The sequence below is a fragment of the Haliotis cracherodii genome, unplaced genomic scaffold, assembly GCF_022045235.1.
Source record: "Haliotis cracherodii isolate W230 unplaced genomic scaffold, xgHalCrac1.p SCAF_3, whole genome shotgun sequence".
Lineage (NCBI taxonomy): Eukaryota > Metazoa > Mollusca > Gastropoda > Lepetellida > Haliotidae > Haliotis > Haliotis cracherodii.
The window spans coordinates 74,188,689-74,204,917 of NW_027266286.1; the positions used below are offsets into that span (position 1 = coordinate 74,188,689).

A 16,229-nucleotide genomic window follows, 5' to 3' on the forward strand; every position below is an offset into this window, starting at 1 on the left:
TGATGAATTAGCCAATGAAAACACTTGTTTCATTGAAAAGGCCAATGACCATCGCTTCCTGAAGTTAGTAGCTAAGAATATAAGATTGTTGTATGTGGTTGTTTATGGAATGTGAATGACTTTTCAACTGTGCCAAGTACTAGTCTGTATCAACAATCCATGTGTGTAACATTGAATCATATCTCCTTGTTATATTTCTCTGTTGGATTGGCGCTACAATTATCTGTCCTCATGACAGTTAAATATTGCAGGTTAGTAATATCATTGCTTTAGGCACATACGTTTCAGCATATCTTTAATGATTGACATATCTCAGGTAATTAGCAGTGTTAATTGCCATGTATGATACTAACTTCCTGATATCAAATAATTCTTGTTTTGGTAATAATAGATATTTTAAAAGTCTTAAAGAGAAGACCTCCAAACCTGAGTATTTGCAGCACCATGTTCATGGGATAGAAATAAAATGCGGTTTCGCAATTTGGACCTGTATTCTTCATTTGTTAAAAAAATATGAAAGTATCATATTTTCCAATGTTTCAAATTGTTTCTATTTGAAAGATTTGTAGAACAATTTAGGGGGTCACATTATGTAGAGAAATAATTGTAAAAAATTAGTAATGAAAATGAAACTGTTCAAATACTAGTCCAAATTTCTTTTCGATATGATCTGTGGATTAAGGGGTTCTTTACTTTTTATTGTTGTATCCAGCAAGTGATATCATTTGATTGATAACGGTGTTAGAACCTACACTGAAAGGTCGCTCTTAATTGTAATAAAGAAGTTGTTCATCCAAAAATTCTTAACCTTGCGACTGAAAATGCAATCTGTATATATTGGGATTATAATAAATGCACATAAAGTGTGTGTGTGTGTGTGTGGGGGGGGGGGGGGGGGGGGGTGAGGGGGGTGAGGGTCTCATCTAAATATGGTCCTAACCTCAATCCCATTTTAAATTACCCATACCTAAGGTTGATAATTAATGTCCTCTACCTCATTAATACAGAGAGCTGGCAGATTGTAAAAACCAATATTCATAAGACTTGTATACTTCATACTGATATTTCCACACTGAAGAGAGGTACTGCCAGAGACAATGGCAGGATGGGGACCCCAGAAACTGATAAATGGCGATCACATTACAAATGTTCTCCCTGGGTCTGGGCAAAAAACACAAAGCACACATATTCAACAATTGTCAACAATTTAGGAAAACTAGTTTCATGTAGTATCATTTGTTTGCAGATGAGATTCCTGAATATCTGTCAGAATGTCAGATGATTTGAGGAAACAGACACAGTCCGGTACATCCCAACCAATGGCAAGAGTAAGTACCAACACTATGATATGTATATGTTACTTTTTTTAACTCTATGTTTAGATCAAAGTTAATTTGATTAGGTACTTATGTTTACAAGTTCTACTTACATTAGATATCTAATGTTTTGGTCATTATTGTAAGATAGGATTTGTAGGTCCAGAATAAAATATATTCCTTTCCATTTTGTAAGGCCTTGTAAAGATTACTGTCAGTACATTATTTACTTCAGTTCCCACCAGTTTGTAAGTTCAATATTATTAGAACTGACATGCAATGTAACTAAAACAAGTCATGCAAAGTGCATGGTGGAACCGGGCCTTTATTTCTTAGTCTGAAGAAAAGTGATAACTTAATTGTTTCATGTAACTACTTCGCACACAGCAATATTTAAAATTCGGCAATAGCTGAACTATTGTGTCATGATGACATCTTGATATGTTTGTTAAGAATGGTATAATTTGTATGTTCAATAATCATTAGAACAGAACAGGTACTCATACATCTCATGTTCATCTATTTTTCTGAAGTAATATTGCTTAGCCTTTGTATGATGTGGTGATAACTTTCATGGTGTGACAATCTGTCCATTATACCATACTGTGAGTATGTACACCCAAAACAAGACACAAACTAAAGAGGAATCTTATAAGATAATCATTAGCTCACCCTGGGGTTAGGCTGTGTGTCTGCTACTGATCTATATAACGCATTCTGCATGTAATTAGCTACAAACCACATGGACATTTCCCCACACAGACAGTTCCCAACACTGACATTTCCCTACTCAGACATTTCCCTACTCAGACATTTCCCTGCATGACAATCTGTTCTTGTATATTGAGGGTCCTTCTACTTCTACAACATATGCTAAATAACTTGTTAATTTTTATGATTTTCCCATTACCATGAGCCTATGATGTGTACTTTTTATAGTGAGCATGACATTCCATTACAGTTCTGTATATCATAATCTAGTGTTTTAAGTATGAATACTTGACACTAAAATAGGGGCCATTTCTGCAAGTAGTAAACATTTTGAAAAGTTCTTTTCCAAGATGTGATTATGGGAAGGTTTTCCTTTCTTTCTTTACAATCATTAGGATAACCTGGTATTCTGAAAAACTGAAATACTGCATAGAATTAAGGGTTACGTGTTTACATTGCCTGATTGTCTTTGGCTTTATTTACCATATATATTACAATATGAACACATTTCAGTGAATCTTGTGATTTGAAAGGCTGATATGGCAGTCATTATGAAAACAGTTACTCTATGTGCAGTTTATTTTAAGACTAGCACCAAGTACCACATTCACAATCAATAAGAAAGAAATAGTTCTGAGTGTCTGTTTATTTAAATTTTCCTTAAATCCTAGAAATATGATTGTGGAAAATAGATTGTTAGTCATCATTCTTTTGTCAGCATCAGCAACCAAATATGAGGACATGTAGAAGAATGTTATCACAAAATTTCAATGAACACTCGAGTACTTATTGGGAATTACAGTATGTGTTTTGAACAAATCATGTACTATTTCTCTTCTCTGGCTCAGCCTAACATGTGACATGTACATTGCCCAATGAGGGTGAGTTTCTGTATCTTTGGTAATGTGTTTTTGTAGGATGACTAATGCACATAGTCAATAAATTTAGTAATATGAAAGAAAAGCCTGGTAAATATGATTATGGACATCATGTATGTCATACAGTTGAACATGATGTAATAGGTTTGCTTTTAATGCATTTCAGGTAAAATGTTCAAGAAAAAGAAGTATTGGTGTGATTTCAAAGGAGAATTACGACTGCCTTAGATTAAAACTTGAAGGAGGTGACATTCCCAAGGATAGCAAGACTGTCAAGTTTTACCATGTCTGCCAGAAAATACGGAAGTTCAATTTATCTTTGACAGAAATTCACAACCCTGTCCAAGGAGAATATAGACTGGAGATTATTGATGGGGACAGAAAAATAGTGATATCAAAGTCAGAACTTGATAATGTCATCTGCAAATTTTACAATGAGTTGCGGGGTTCTGGAGCAAAGAAAATAAGAACATTGATAAACCAGTATTATGCTGGCATTTCTCAGGAAGCCATACAAGACTTTATAGACAGGCAAGATGACAGGCAACTGTTACATCCTAAATTTGTTAATGCTGCCAAACTAAAACCGGTGATCTCAAGAACACCAATGGGGCGACATCAGGTTGACCTTGTGGAACTAACTGGAATGCCTGCAGAAAATGATGGTGAAACATTCATTTACATCTTGTCTGTTATTGATGTTTTCACAAGATTCTTGTGGCTTCGGCCTCTTTCCAACAAAAGAGCCAGTTCAGTGGCATTGGAACTCCACAAAATCTACTTTGAGTATGGATGGGGAAATCCAAGAATCTTACAGTGCGATCAAGGCTCTGAGTTTAAGGGAGCAGTCAACCAACTCTGCATTGAAATGGGAACGAAGATTGTCCGAAGTCGGGCTCACCATCCCCAATCTCAGGGAAAGGTGGGTGACAAATTTCAATCAAAACATGCACACTATAAACGTTGAGGTAATAGATGTAGATACTTAATAGTAAGAACATTAATGTTGATGTTATTTGGAACATGTCATCTTTAGGGCAGAGCCACACTTGCATGTGTGTGACAGATGACACCGGTGGGGCAGGATACACTAACCTTCGTGAACACCTTCTACTATCACTATTTTATGTTGATTCATAACACATGCTTATGATATTGATGGAATCATTCAGTGGACCCAGCTTTTAGAAGAGACTTCTTATGATTATGGAAACTGTTTTTGTTATATATTTCATATATTTCATATACATGGTATTACACTTGTGCACACTTTTTGTGCCTGCCTAATCTGTTTACTATTTAGATGTTAATTTATTTCAGAGTGAACGATCACACCGGGATTGGAAAAGCCATCTGGAATTTGATCACAGCAAACATGGTGATGGAGAAAGCTTCAACTGGGTGGAAAAGTTGCCAGCATATGCTAGAATACACAATGAAAGCATTCATTCTGCACTTGGTAAAGTTTGAATATATAGCTTTAATTTAATGCGGGCATATGTCACAAAGTGTGAAGCACATAATGTAAGCTATACTTTTCAGACTGTAAGCATGGTAAATGTGGATGTGTGACATTGAATTTATTTTACGCACTGACCAACAAATAACCATTTTGACACAGTTAAATGATGATGGCTCATTACAGAAGGTACAACAGTTTCATAGTTGACCAGGTATTGACCAAAATATAGTTGCCTGCACCCTTCAGGCTACTGCAAATTTATAGAACTCTGGAAATATCAATATTGCCACAGTGCAGTTGTGACATTTATTGTTGAAGAAGACATGAGAAACACAGGCTTGTATTTAAACGTAATTCCTATGTTAACAGGTTGTTCACCATACAAGGCCATGTTGGGCTGCCCTCCAGTACACTTCAAGAATTTGTTGAGAGCTGGGAGTACAGTTGATGCATACTCTTGCTCTGAAGAAGATGAGCTGTGCGAACTATCTGCAGAGAGTGATGAGGTATGGAGGATTTATGTCATTACGCATAACAAGAGACAAACTCATCTATATACCCCGCCCATTGTCTAGTTTTAAATACAATGATATGTGCAATCAAATGTGACATTGTAAATTATCAGTTTGTCTCACCTCCTTGTAGAAGAGGTTGAATACAAGAGCTAATATAACATCTCCATAAACTTTGTACATCTAAACAAAGGTTATAATCATCTTCAAGTTTGTGTAAGCTAAGAATATTTAGATATCATGCATGGTATTGTAGAGCATTGTTTTCAGGCAGGTATTGTTGCAGCCCTTTATAGGTACAAGTAGTTACCAGAGTAAGGTACATGGTACAGATAAGGTACAAAAGTTGTAAGCATGCTGACACCTCAAAACCTGGTGAATTTCTAATACATCTACAATGAATGCTTTTATGGATTTTGTTGCAGTGTCTACTGGTGTGTCATTTAATTAGAATAAGAAAATAAATCATATTTTGAAGTTTTTTAAAGAAAAAAGACTCTATAATAGCCATAGACTTATATTGTACAAAGTTTCATGAAGATATCTTGAACAGTTTTCGGGTTCTGCTCTGGTAAACCCCACTGCTTCCATTCAGTTCAGAGACTAAGTCAAAATTTCAAAACTTTATACAAAATAAAAAGAAAAATTTGTAGGTGCAGGGGATAATAACTGTCATCGGGTCCTGTAAACCTGTGCAATAATGACAGTAGATGTGACAAGTAGAGACATGTACATAGAACTATTTCAATTGCAAGATATTAGAAGTAATGATATGTTTAGGTAAAACTACATGTGAAGTGGAAGTGATATTATTTGACGTTTATGTTAGATATGTGGATATAAAAACATGGTAAATGTAATACTTTATTATTCTTTAGGATACTGGAGACGAACATGGCATTAATGAGAGAATAGAAGCAATCACAAACCTCAGGAAAACTGTGCTGCAGGCGTCACTGACCAAATCATCAGAAATGATAAAAAAACACCACAAAAACAAGGACACATCAGTGTACAAGATAGGGGATGAAGTTCTGGTGAGGGTTCATGGAAAAGATACCAGAGTCAAACGAGGTGGGCCCAAAAAAGGGATGAAAAAATGCAAGGAAGGAACTATTGTCGAAATAGATTCCCAGAACTCCCAATTCAAGGTTGTCTATCCGAACAAGCATGTACAGTGGGAGCAGGTGTGTGACATTACTTCTCAGACAAGAAAAGAAGAGAAGAGGAGAAGAATGAGGATATATGAAGGTACATATTTCCAGTAGTAGTTTATGAATAGTATGTAATTAGCAAGTATGTTTAATAATGTATTTTAAATGAAATAGTTCTTACAGAATAGATGACATCATCTATCTTGATGGACTGCAAAGACATGATGTTTGTAATGTATTTGCTGTTTTGATCATTTCCTCCACCCAAAGTAAGTGCAGTTCGAGATACAGAAACGAGATCAGTGTGTCCATCTGTCACATTTTGTATCAAGAGCATTCAATATTTCTTCATGGACCCTCACAATTGGTGCCTTTTCCCATGCTGGAATGTTTATAATATTTCATTTGCATTTTCATGGCAACAAGTTGGTTCAAATGAGGGTGGGGTTTGTTTCCAGAGCACAATTCATAAACCATTGCGTATTTCTTCATGAAACTTTATATACACATCAGGCAGGTTCTGTTATTCTGCTATTCAGTTTCTTTGGTAGACTTTTATATTTTGCATTTCTAAGAAAATACCAAGTTGGACAGCTAAGCAGAACAGTTATCAAAGATGATACAACTCATGTTGCTACTTCAGGTTGAAAAAGGTCTCCAGCAATACATGCTTGAGGTGACTAATTTGACCAGGTGATTGGGTAGCTTGGTTTATTCTATGACATGGTACCCAGACAGTGTGGATGTTGCTAATACTGCAGTGTTAATTAAAAGAGAAGGAACAGTATCATAATTAAAATCAGGAACATATGTCAATTAATGTTTTTGCTGTTGTGGAATTATGGTTCAGAATTTTGAAAGTATTATATGGATCATAGCAAATGTAATTACATGCCATTACTAATTCACGACTTTGCAAGGTATTGAAATAATTTGGTGTAGTCATTAATTGTTTTGTCATTTGTACTCAAATCTTAGGATTAATGTGGTATATGATACTTCCTGTGATATTATACATTACTTACAAGGGACATTCATTGGTTTGTCTTCTTGGAACGAAAGCTAACATTGACACAGGAGGTTAGGTGGTATACAAAACACAACTGATCAAGGGTCTGGAATCAAACTGCAGTCAATGGTTGAAGCATTTGTTGATTTTCAGTTCAGTTCAGTTCCTTAACCAGTTAAATTGGTCGCTCTGTGATATGTTGGTATGTGCAGAAGAAGGGATAAATGTGATAATTTTCATATATTTTTCTAACAGATGCTCTGCCAGATGCAAGAGAAGAGGGTAGAAAGCCACTCAAAAAGGGAAAAACACAGGATGAAAAAGGTATTACAATTTGAGACACCTCATAGGAATCTTCTCGAAAACATTAGGCATATGCATGAATACTTGCATGCATGCATGCACAATAAGAAGGGTAATCAATACTTGTACAAATTTTCCACCTTTCAGAGTACATTTACACATATTGAACACTTCAACGGAATAAATGTTTTCAAAATAAAATGAATGTAAAGCATTACTTTATCCTGAAGGTATATGCTTGCACTTGGTGATGTATGTTTGTACTTTTAAGGAGTGGGAGAACAACAGGCTCAAACCAAGAGGAGAGACAATGCAGTAACAAAAGGTAATATCTGAATACAGATGGGTACGATCAACAAGACTGATCAATCCTAGATGCATAATTATATCTGTTGGAAGGAGTACACAAATTCTCCATATGATGTTGTGTCAGTTGCTCATATGTCTTCTTGTATATCATGCACATCTGAAATGGCTCATTGTCTCAGCTGAAAAATACTACATCAGTACATGTATTGCAGAACATTACAGTTGTTTCCATAAAAACAATATACTAAGAGATATATTACAGGTCAATTTGTGTGACTTATATAATGTGTCTATGCAGGACACAAGAAGACTCCAACTATGAAAGAACTGGAGATGGAGGCCTCATTCTATGACCTTGACATTGTGGACAATGAAGGGGCTGGTAACTGCATGTTTATTGCATTGGCTCAACAGCTTCAAATACATGACATTGACATAATCAGCCATAAACATCTGCGAGAAAAGGTTGTGCAATATGTACAGGTAAGTAAACAATAATGCATACTTTCAATTTTCTTAGGGTAGGAATTTGATATAGTGAATAAAATGTGAAAGCCTAATTGGGCTGAAGCCATGTCCTATTTGTTTGGAATCATGTTATTCTTAGAAATCAGTGGACCAGCTGAAAATCTGGCATACAAGTTTGTTCAGATTTTTACACCTCAATGGATTAAAAAAGTTTATATTTGTTATTATGAACATTGATATGCAGTAAGAATGTTTTTTACAATAACGGCAGTACATTTGATTTGGTGAATTTCAATTTTTATCCAGTAATGAATTCCACATATCTTTTTTTGTGTTACTGAAATTTTGGCTTACAGGACGAAACCTCAAAGCTTATGCAGCAAAGGTTTGCCTGAATGGTATTAGTTATTATTGTCTCTGAAAAGTACTCACATATTTTGGATCTTATGTTAAATATGTCAATGACAATTTGCTCTCAACCTTTCCATCAAATATATTTTCATTAATTCTTCTTACGTTATGTGAGCTAGAGAGTCATGGGGCTCTGTTGGTGATGCCCTTGACATTGATTAAACTTCTTTATTTAAAACAAGATAAACGAATGGTTGTCCCAATGAAGGAAACATCCCTCAGGTCAGCCTGTTTAGTAGGGTATATTACTTTCAAATGTTTTGGATATATTATGAGACACCTCTTAATATTGAGAATTTAAGTTTCAAAATTGCATGACAGTTGTCAGATAAGGTGTGTAAAATAAGCTGAATATTCACTTTTATCTGCCACATATGTACATGTTAGCTACAGTTCTAATAGGTTTCATACTTCCGCAGCTGATTTATATTACATTATAAAATTTGTTTTACTTTTGACCTCATAAAGTGTTATCAGGACCTTAAAAGGCATTTAAAAAATGTGATGGCTGAAATTTTGTACAGAAAGGCTGTATACACATTTCTAAATGAGCAAGTCTAAAATCATTATGCAAATTGGCTCTTTTAGGTTACAGTATAAACCACTGACTTTATATTCAGTTCGGCTGTATGAATAATTTCTGATACTTTATGTTTACCCCAATGAATAGGTTCAAGTAAATTTTGAAAGGCATATAGATTGGGATGAGGTGAAATGGGACTAAACTTTGCATTTAAGGTAAATGCACTTATACAGCAAGCCAGTGAAATCTGTTTTTTCATTAGCTCATCTTGAATTTTCACTTTTTCCAGTTTTGGGCAAACATAAAAACACTTGACCAAATTCATGGAACCTGATGAATTGCACAATTTCAATTCATTATCTATGCATGTTGCATTTAACATAAAGATGCAAGTACCAATACGTCCCCATGGGGGTCATGCAAAATGGTATCTTCTGACAATGTGAGGTTTGTCACTTGTAGAGATTTTGTACCATTTTAGCTTTGAACTTAGATGACTATACAACACAACATTGAGTCATGTTTTTTTTTTTTTGTTTTTTTTTTCATTTTATGTGTATTACATGTAGTATAAGAAGAAAGAAGAACAGTAACATTTCTCAGTCTCACACTAACTGAACATGTTTTAGGGCAAGCGGCGTCTGTTTAAGGACTTCGTGGATAAAAACCATTATCCAACATTCAGAGACTATATCATCAAGATGAAGATGTTGGGGGAATGGGGAGACAACATCATTCTGCAGGCAACAGCTGACCTCTATAAGGTGACCATCAGGATCATTACAACAATTGCAAATGAGCCTACATTCATTCGTCCAGCTGAATACCGAGGAGACATGCCAGTACTAAGCATAGGCCACTTGTGGGAGCTGCATTATGTGACGCTCATACCAATGTCCACAGAAGGAGGTTTGTGCTTTATTGATGGTACAGTTCAAATAATTATGGCAGGTCACCATGTCAAAGCATTCAGAACTTGTGTAGGTTTTTGCAATATATACCTATAACATTACATATTACTCAAAACAGTTGACTCTGTCTTCACGCTGAAACAAAGCCCAATAATGCTTAGCATTGTGCAAGTGCCAGCATGTGCATGTTCTTTAAGTTAAGAACTAAATTACTCTTGGATCGTCACATTGAGACCGTGGCATGTACCTATTATCAGATATAAATTTATGACATCTCTGACCACAGAGATATCAGTATATTACTATATTGGTACTGAACATTTCATATATTCACAGACTCATTGGAAATTAAGGATAGAGAGCTAATATAATTATACTTCTGACATTAACCATTTCATACTTATCATACACAGAAAAAACATTCTTGTGTTCATTCATATGCTTGTTACTTGTACAAGGATTACGCATACTGGTTCCACATCTCACATACAATCATGTTTCATTTTAAGAGAAAGAGACGGAAGCAGCTAATGACACCAAAATGGACACAGAAGATGAATCAGATTCAGATTCAAAGTATCCAATCAACACTGCTGTATGGGAACACAAGGCATGTCTAAACCCATTGCAACACCAACAACAAGACATTTCCTTATTATTGTGTCAGTTGCTTAATGATAGATCCATTAATGTTTTCAGTATGAAATATTAACCAAAGATGATTTCAGATGTACTTTTGTTTTAATAAAAAAAATTCTAAAAATTCTATCTGAGTAAACAGTACTCTTGTATTACCTTCATAAATGTTTTTGCCATGGTGCCTTCATATTTCACAATACATTATTTGAAAGTTTAGCTTAACAATTGTAAGAGGCACATGTCAGTTGCTGCGATTAGATACCTGATAAGAAGGTATTATTCACTCTCAGTAAGATGTTTTCTTAAACTTGTGTTAATGATGTTTCTCTTTACTAAAATTTATACAGAAAGAAAATGTAGTGGCACACCTGCAGAGAATTGCTGCAAGAGATGCACCGTGAGTTTTGTTGGCAGATAACTTGGAATGACTTTCAATCCAGATATAGTAATAACTGGGTTTTTATTCCAGTTGCTTTCTCATAGTGTTTGATTTACTCCTAACCTGTGTTTGTGGGTTTTACCAAAACGAAACAAGCTAAAACAATGAATTATTGAAGTACCATTAAAACACGAAGCACTAATTGAAGTCCTGAATGGATACTGTGTTAGAACTAGTCCCTAGCAACCTATGCTTATCAAACCAGGAGACTCAATGGATACTGTGTTAGAACTAGTCCCTAGCAACCTATGCTTGTCACACTTGGAGACTTAATGGATACTGTGTTAGAACTAGTCCCTAGCAACCTATGCTTGTCACACCAGGATACTTAATGGATGCTGGGTTAGAACTAGTCCCTAGCAACCTATGCTTGTCACACCAGGATACTTAATGGATGCTGGGTTAGAACTAGTCCCTAGCAACCTATGCTTGTCACACCAGGATACATAATGGATGCTGGGTTAGAACTAGTCCCTAGCAACCTATGCTTGTCACACCAGGATACTTAATGGATGCTGGGTTAGAACTAGTCCCTAGCAACCTATGCTTGTCACACCAGGAGACTTAATGGATACTGTGTTAGAACTAGTCCCTAGCAACCTATGCTTGTCACACCAGGATACTTAATGGATATTGTGTTAGAACTAGTCCCTAGCAACCTATGCTTGTCACACCAGGAGACTTAATGGATACTGTGTTAGAACTAGTCCCTAGCAACCTATGCTTGTCACACCAGGATACTTAATGGATATTGTGTTAGAACTAGTCCCTAGCAACCTATGCTTGTCACACCAGAGACTTAATGGATCAGGTGGTAAATCTCTGTGACCCTGGATGAATTTATGACATCATACATTATGACTGTGAGAACTTTGCTCATAATATCAAAACACTATTTTGTCTTGTTGAGACACAATATAGTATTGATATTGCTGAGTGGGGCACTGAACAACAAACACTCATTTTAGATATGTTTTTCAGTGAGGAACAACTTCAAAGGCATGATGAGTTTGTCAGCGGCTTCCCAACACCAGACCGAAGAGTCAATTTTGCAGAGGGATATCTGTCTCAATATGTATGTACCTTCTCAAATGTGACAGTTGCCTCATATATTTTTAACAAACATCCTTCCAATCATTGCTCATGAAAACGTTACATGAAAATTTGTGAGCTATTTCAATGCAAGACCATGCTTTAAGGATTGTGTACATGATACATCAGTCAAGCTGTCCATTCTTTTGATGTATAAAAATGGGTTCAATCTGTCATTGTATTCTGTTGAGAACAGTGCACAGATTATTGAACAAATACCCACCTGAAGGTTTTTGGTTACACCTACTGAGAAAGCATTACTACTTCCATCACCAAATGAGACTTGGTAACCTACAATAACATGACATTTCATGTAGGTAAGAAGATACTATGACAATGCATTGAGATAACCTGTCAGATAGTTTTAAGAGTGAATAATTCATTATAGGTACTTTAGTACATTCAGGTTTGGAAACTGTGGCATAATAAGAATTGTTTTCCTATAAATAACACTGTAGACATAGAAGGAAGTAATCAACCAGTGTGAGAGCATGGAAGTCATACTGCATACTGCATTAAGTATATGTTTTGTCTGACTTCTAGTAACGTCTGTACCATTTTTATTTAGATAGTTTAGTTCATGCAATTACTAGGTTAATTGGAATAATTGGACCTTCTTGTTGGATCTGTTCCTGTAGTAGCCATGTGCTCAGGTCCTTGCCCATCTGTTTCTTTATGCATATGAATCAGAACTCCTGCTCGGATTGGCAAAATAAAAAACACAGGAATTCAGTCAAGAATTTTGACTTTAGATTCTTGTATATCAATGATCTGAAATTGTTCAATAATGTAAGTAGCCGTACCCTTCCACTGAACTGGAAATAAAAGTGACTAGTACATCTGTTTTATATTTTGGTCTATGCATAAGGATTCAGAGTGACAGTAAAGTATACACAAGACTAGAACAAATAGGATGATGTCAACTTTCTAGTACTCGACTATGCTTTTATGTCTGACAATTTTCAAACAGCTACAGCCTTTTAAGGTACAATTGAGCGTGCTCTTTCTACAAAGTTTTTCAAAGAGTGCCATACAACTCTTGCTTCAAACTTGTTTGATCAAGGCTACAATATTCAAAGCCTCAGCAAGCTTTCAAAACATTTCATGGTAGACATGTGGAAGCCATTTCCAACTTTAATGCATTAATGACCAAAATGATGTCCCATGCAATTCTTTTTTTTTGACTTGTACCATATGTTCCCATATTTATTTAGGTGTCACGAGTCTTGCATGTGTTTGTGATTGGTGTCATAAGTGGGAAACGACACCATCACCTTTCTTTGAACACCCTGTATTGACAGTTGTTCATAAAAACATGCTTGTGATATGGTGAAACTCGTAAAAAGACTTCCCTTTAAGCAGAAATTTCACATGATAATAGAAAGGGATTTGTTGCTTTTATTTTTTTATGTTTATGAAAATGTTTTTTCCACTTTTATTCCCACACACAGTATTTTTATCTGAAAGTGCATGGTGGTAAGTCATGAGGACATTGCGGTGCCCCTGTTGTCACAAGTACAATTTAAACACGTTCCAAATTAACTTGTGCTTTTAACTAAAACAAAATGTTATTAAAGTTGCTATATCTGCTTATATTTGCTTAACTACTTACTTCATTACATAACAAGACGTGTATTCCCTATATATTTTGCATACTTTTATTATTGTTTCAGATGCAGCAAAAAATGCTTCAGTACTTGATATCAGCTTTGACATTTACAAGACTGAAAGATACACGGTATTAAATATTAATATTTTGTGACACTTTGTGAAACAGGTTGTTTCAAATAATTCCTGATAACATACATTATATTTAAGTTTTGAGGTTATACCAGAGGAATGAGATAGATACCATGATTGGCTTAATGTTACATTTATTTGCATTTACTAAAAATGTATTGTAGGATTGGCTTTCGTTTTCATTAATGGAATGTCATGTAATTCCTGATGAAGTACTCTACACATGACACATATTGCCATCAAATAAGCAACAATGCAGGTAGTTAACTGCCAGACACACTGACATATAGACACTTCCACTTGACATGTAATAAACCAAGTCATCGATCCTGACCATCAGATAAATTAGGTTAGCATATGTTGTTATGGACCTATGTTCTGTCCCATTGGGTACTTACCCAACAGCTGACTATGATGAAATGATGGATTTCTTTGTTGATACAGGAGGATATACTCGGGGAGTATGCGACTGTTCAAGTGCAAGGTTGAAAAGAAGCTGGAACTTTTAACGCAAAAGCACATGATGTAAGAATACCTTTATGTTGAAAAAACACATGATTTACGCCACCGTGGTCTAGTGGATAGAGCATCCACCTGGAGAGAAGAGGGTCGTGGGTTCGACCCTCAGCCACGTCATACCAAAAGACGATAAAAGGTTGTACTTGTTCCTACCCTGTCTGGTGCTCGACAATAAGGGGCTAAAACAAGTACTAGTTGGGTCAGAGTCAGCAAACTGTATTAAAGGTTACACAATTTGCGTTAGCAATCTTTTAACGTCTTTTGGTATGACGCAGCCGGAGATCAAACCCTAATGTTCCTGCTCTCAGGGCAGACAATCTTCCTATAGTTAATGGAGGTGATCAGCTTTTTTTCTTTTACTCTCCAAAAACCTTATTAAGGTATTGATAAGGAACATAAACTGTCATAATATGTAATGTTATAATGTCTTTCAACAATACACATGAGGAAGAGAATTTATGTATGTATGTATGTATCTACCTGTTAGAACAACAAAAGTAATAAGATAACAAAAGTGGTAACGTAACAAGGGAAGCCAACTGATAATTGGTGCTGATAGGGGAAGCCAACTGATAATTGGTGCTGATAGGGGAAGCCAACTGATAATTGGTGCTGATAGGGGAAGCCAACTGATAATTGGTGCTGATAGGTGATTAGCAAAGAAAAAATGGAAGCCAACACTTAACAGTAAATTGGCACTGACAGGTAAAAGAATAGAATGTTGCTCATGGGGTACACAGTTCCAGTGACTGTCATGTTCAAATAACAAAAGTCAGTATGAAATGGTCAAATATTTTTGCCTGTCATTGTACCCAGTTAATGTCATGGACTGGTTATCTGTCATCTGAGTAAACATCTTCTCCTAGGGCAGCCTACTGGTTAAGCATTCACCCATCAAGCTGAAGACCCGGATTCGATTCCCCACATGGGTACAATGTGCGAAGCCCCTTTCTGATGTCTCTCTTCTCCTTAGAAACCACATAAACAATGACACTGAAACATCACATACTTGTTCCAATGATGTCACGTGTTAACCAAATATTTCAGTAAGGCTGCAATTTCTGGATATATTCATTGCGTTTTCTTTAAATAGTTCTATGAAAATGAATGAATGACAATGCTTACAACAAATCCTGTTAGATGACTGGCTTTGTTGATATTTCAAACTGTTGCCTACATGTGTTGATGTCTTTGTGAGCTGCAGTGCTTAGTCAATTGTTTTTACATAAACATATGTTTTTTCACACTTCAGAGCTGCCACAGATTACCTGATGTATGTTGGGGTAAAGGAAGCTATAATTCATATTCTGATGGATGTGCTGAATAAACCCTATGAAGAAGTCAACTATGAATGTAAATCAACAGAATTTGATGCCAGTCAAGTTCCAGGGAGGGGTGTCCACATCACTGTGGATGACGAATAATGATGGCTTGGTTCACAGAGGGAGGATTAAAATGCCACTGTTATACAGGATGACTGACTTGCTGGATGTGTTGTGATGATTGTGCTTGCACACTGATATCAACACCAACATATATTATCTTTACAAGAAAAGTAATTTGATGTACATGAACCACAGTGACATGTCATTTTGTAACATTAGTATTTCTTTGTATGACAATGTGTGAATTTATTAGGGCTGCAACGGGTAACTCGGGTACCTGGGTCGGGTGGGTACTGAGTAGGACCCGGGTACCCACAGGACTGCCTGGACTCATGGTTAGTCATGTGATATATTGTTTAATGACAAAAATTATCGCGAACTCTATGCTTACACTAAAAGTTCGCATTTCTTTCTGACTATGCACCCATTCCTTCTGACTTAGGCTCTT

At 35.9% G+C, this 16,229-nt stretch overlaps 1 protein-coding gene across 1 annotated transcript; it reads left to right on the forward strand.

Annotated features, from left to right (window-relative positions):
- Positions 1 to 1,271: 1,271 nt before the first annotated feature.
- Positions 1,272 to 15,943, forward strand: LOC139475691 (uncharacterized). Its single transcript, XM_071258878.1, has 15 exons — positions 1,272 to 1,328; positions 3,072 to 3,827; positions 4,226 to 4,364; positions 4,737 to 4,873; positions 5,758 to 6,130; positions 7,298 to 7,366; positions 7,617 to 7,670; positions 7,953 to 8,137; positions 9,686 to 9,965; positions 10,477 to 10,577; positions 10,954 to 11,003; positions 12,027 to 12,120; positions 13,811 to 13,875; positions 14,322 to 14,402; positions 15,649 to 15,943. The coding sequence occupies exons 1-15, from the start codon at positions 1,272 to 1,274 to the stop codon at positions 15,818 to 15,820; spliced, it is 2,613 nt and encodes an 870-aa protein (XP_071114979.1). The 3' UTR covers positions 15,821 to 15,943.
- Positions 15,944 to 16,229: the final 286 nt, after the last annotated feature.

Excerpts from the sequence above, each read along its gene's own strand:
- LOC139475691 (XM_071258878.1), top strand. The coding sequence starts at position 1,272 with ATGTCAGATGATTTGAGGAAACAGACACAGTCCGGTACATCCCAACCA. Across the intron at positions 4,365-4,736 it reads AAGCATTCATTCTGCACTTG|GTTGTTCACCATACAAGGCC; the intron begins GTAAAGTTTGAA and ends CTATGTTAACAG. Across the intron at positions 7,671-7,952 it reads AGACAATGCAGTAACAAAAG|GACACAAGAAGACTCCAACT; the intron begins GTAATATCTGAA and ends GTGTCTATGCAG.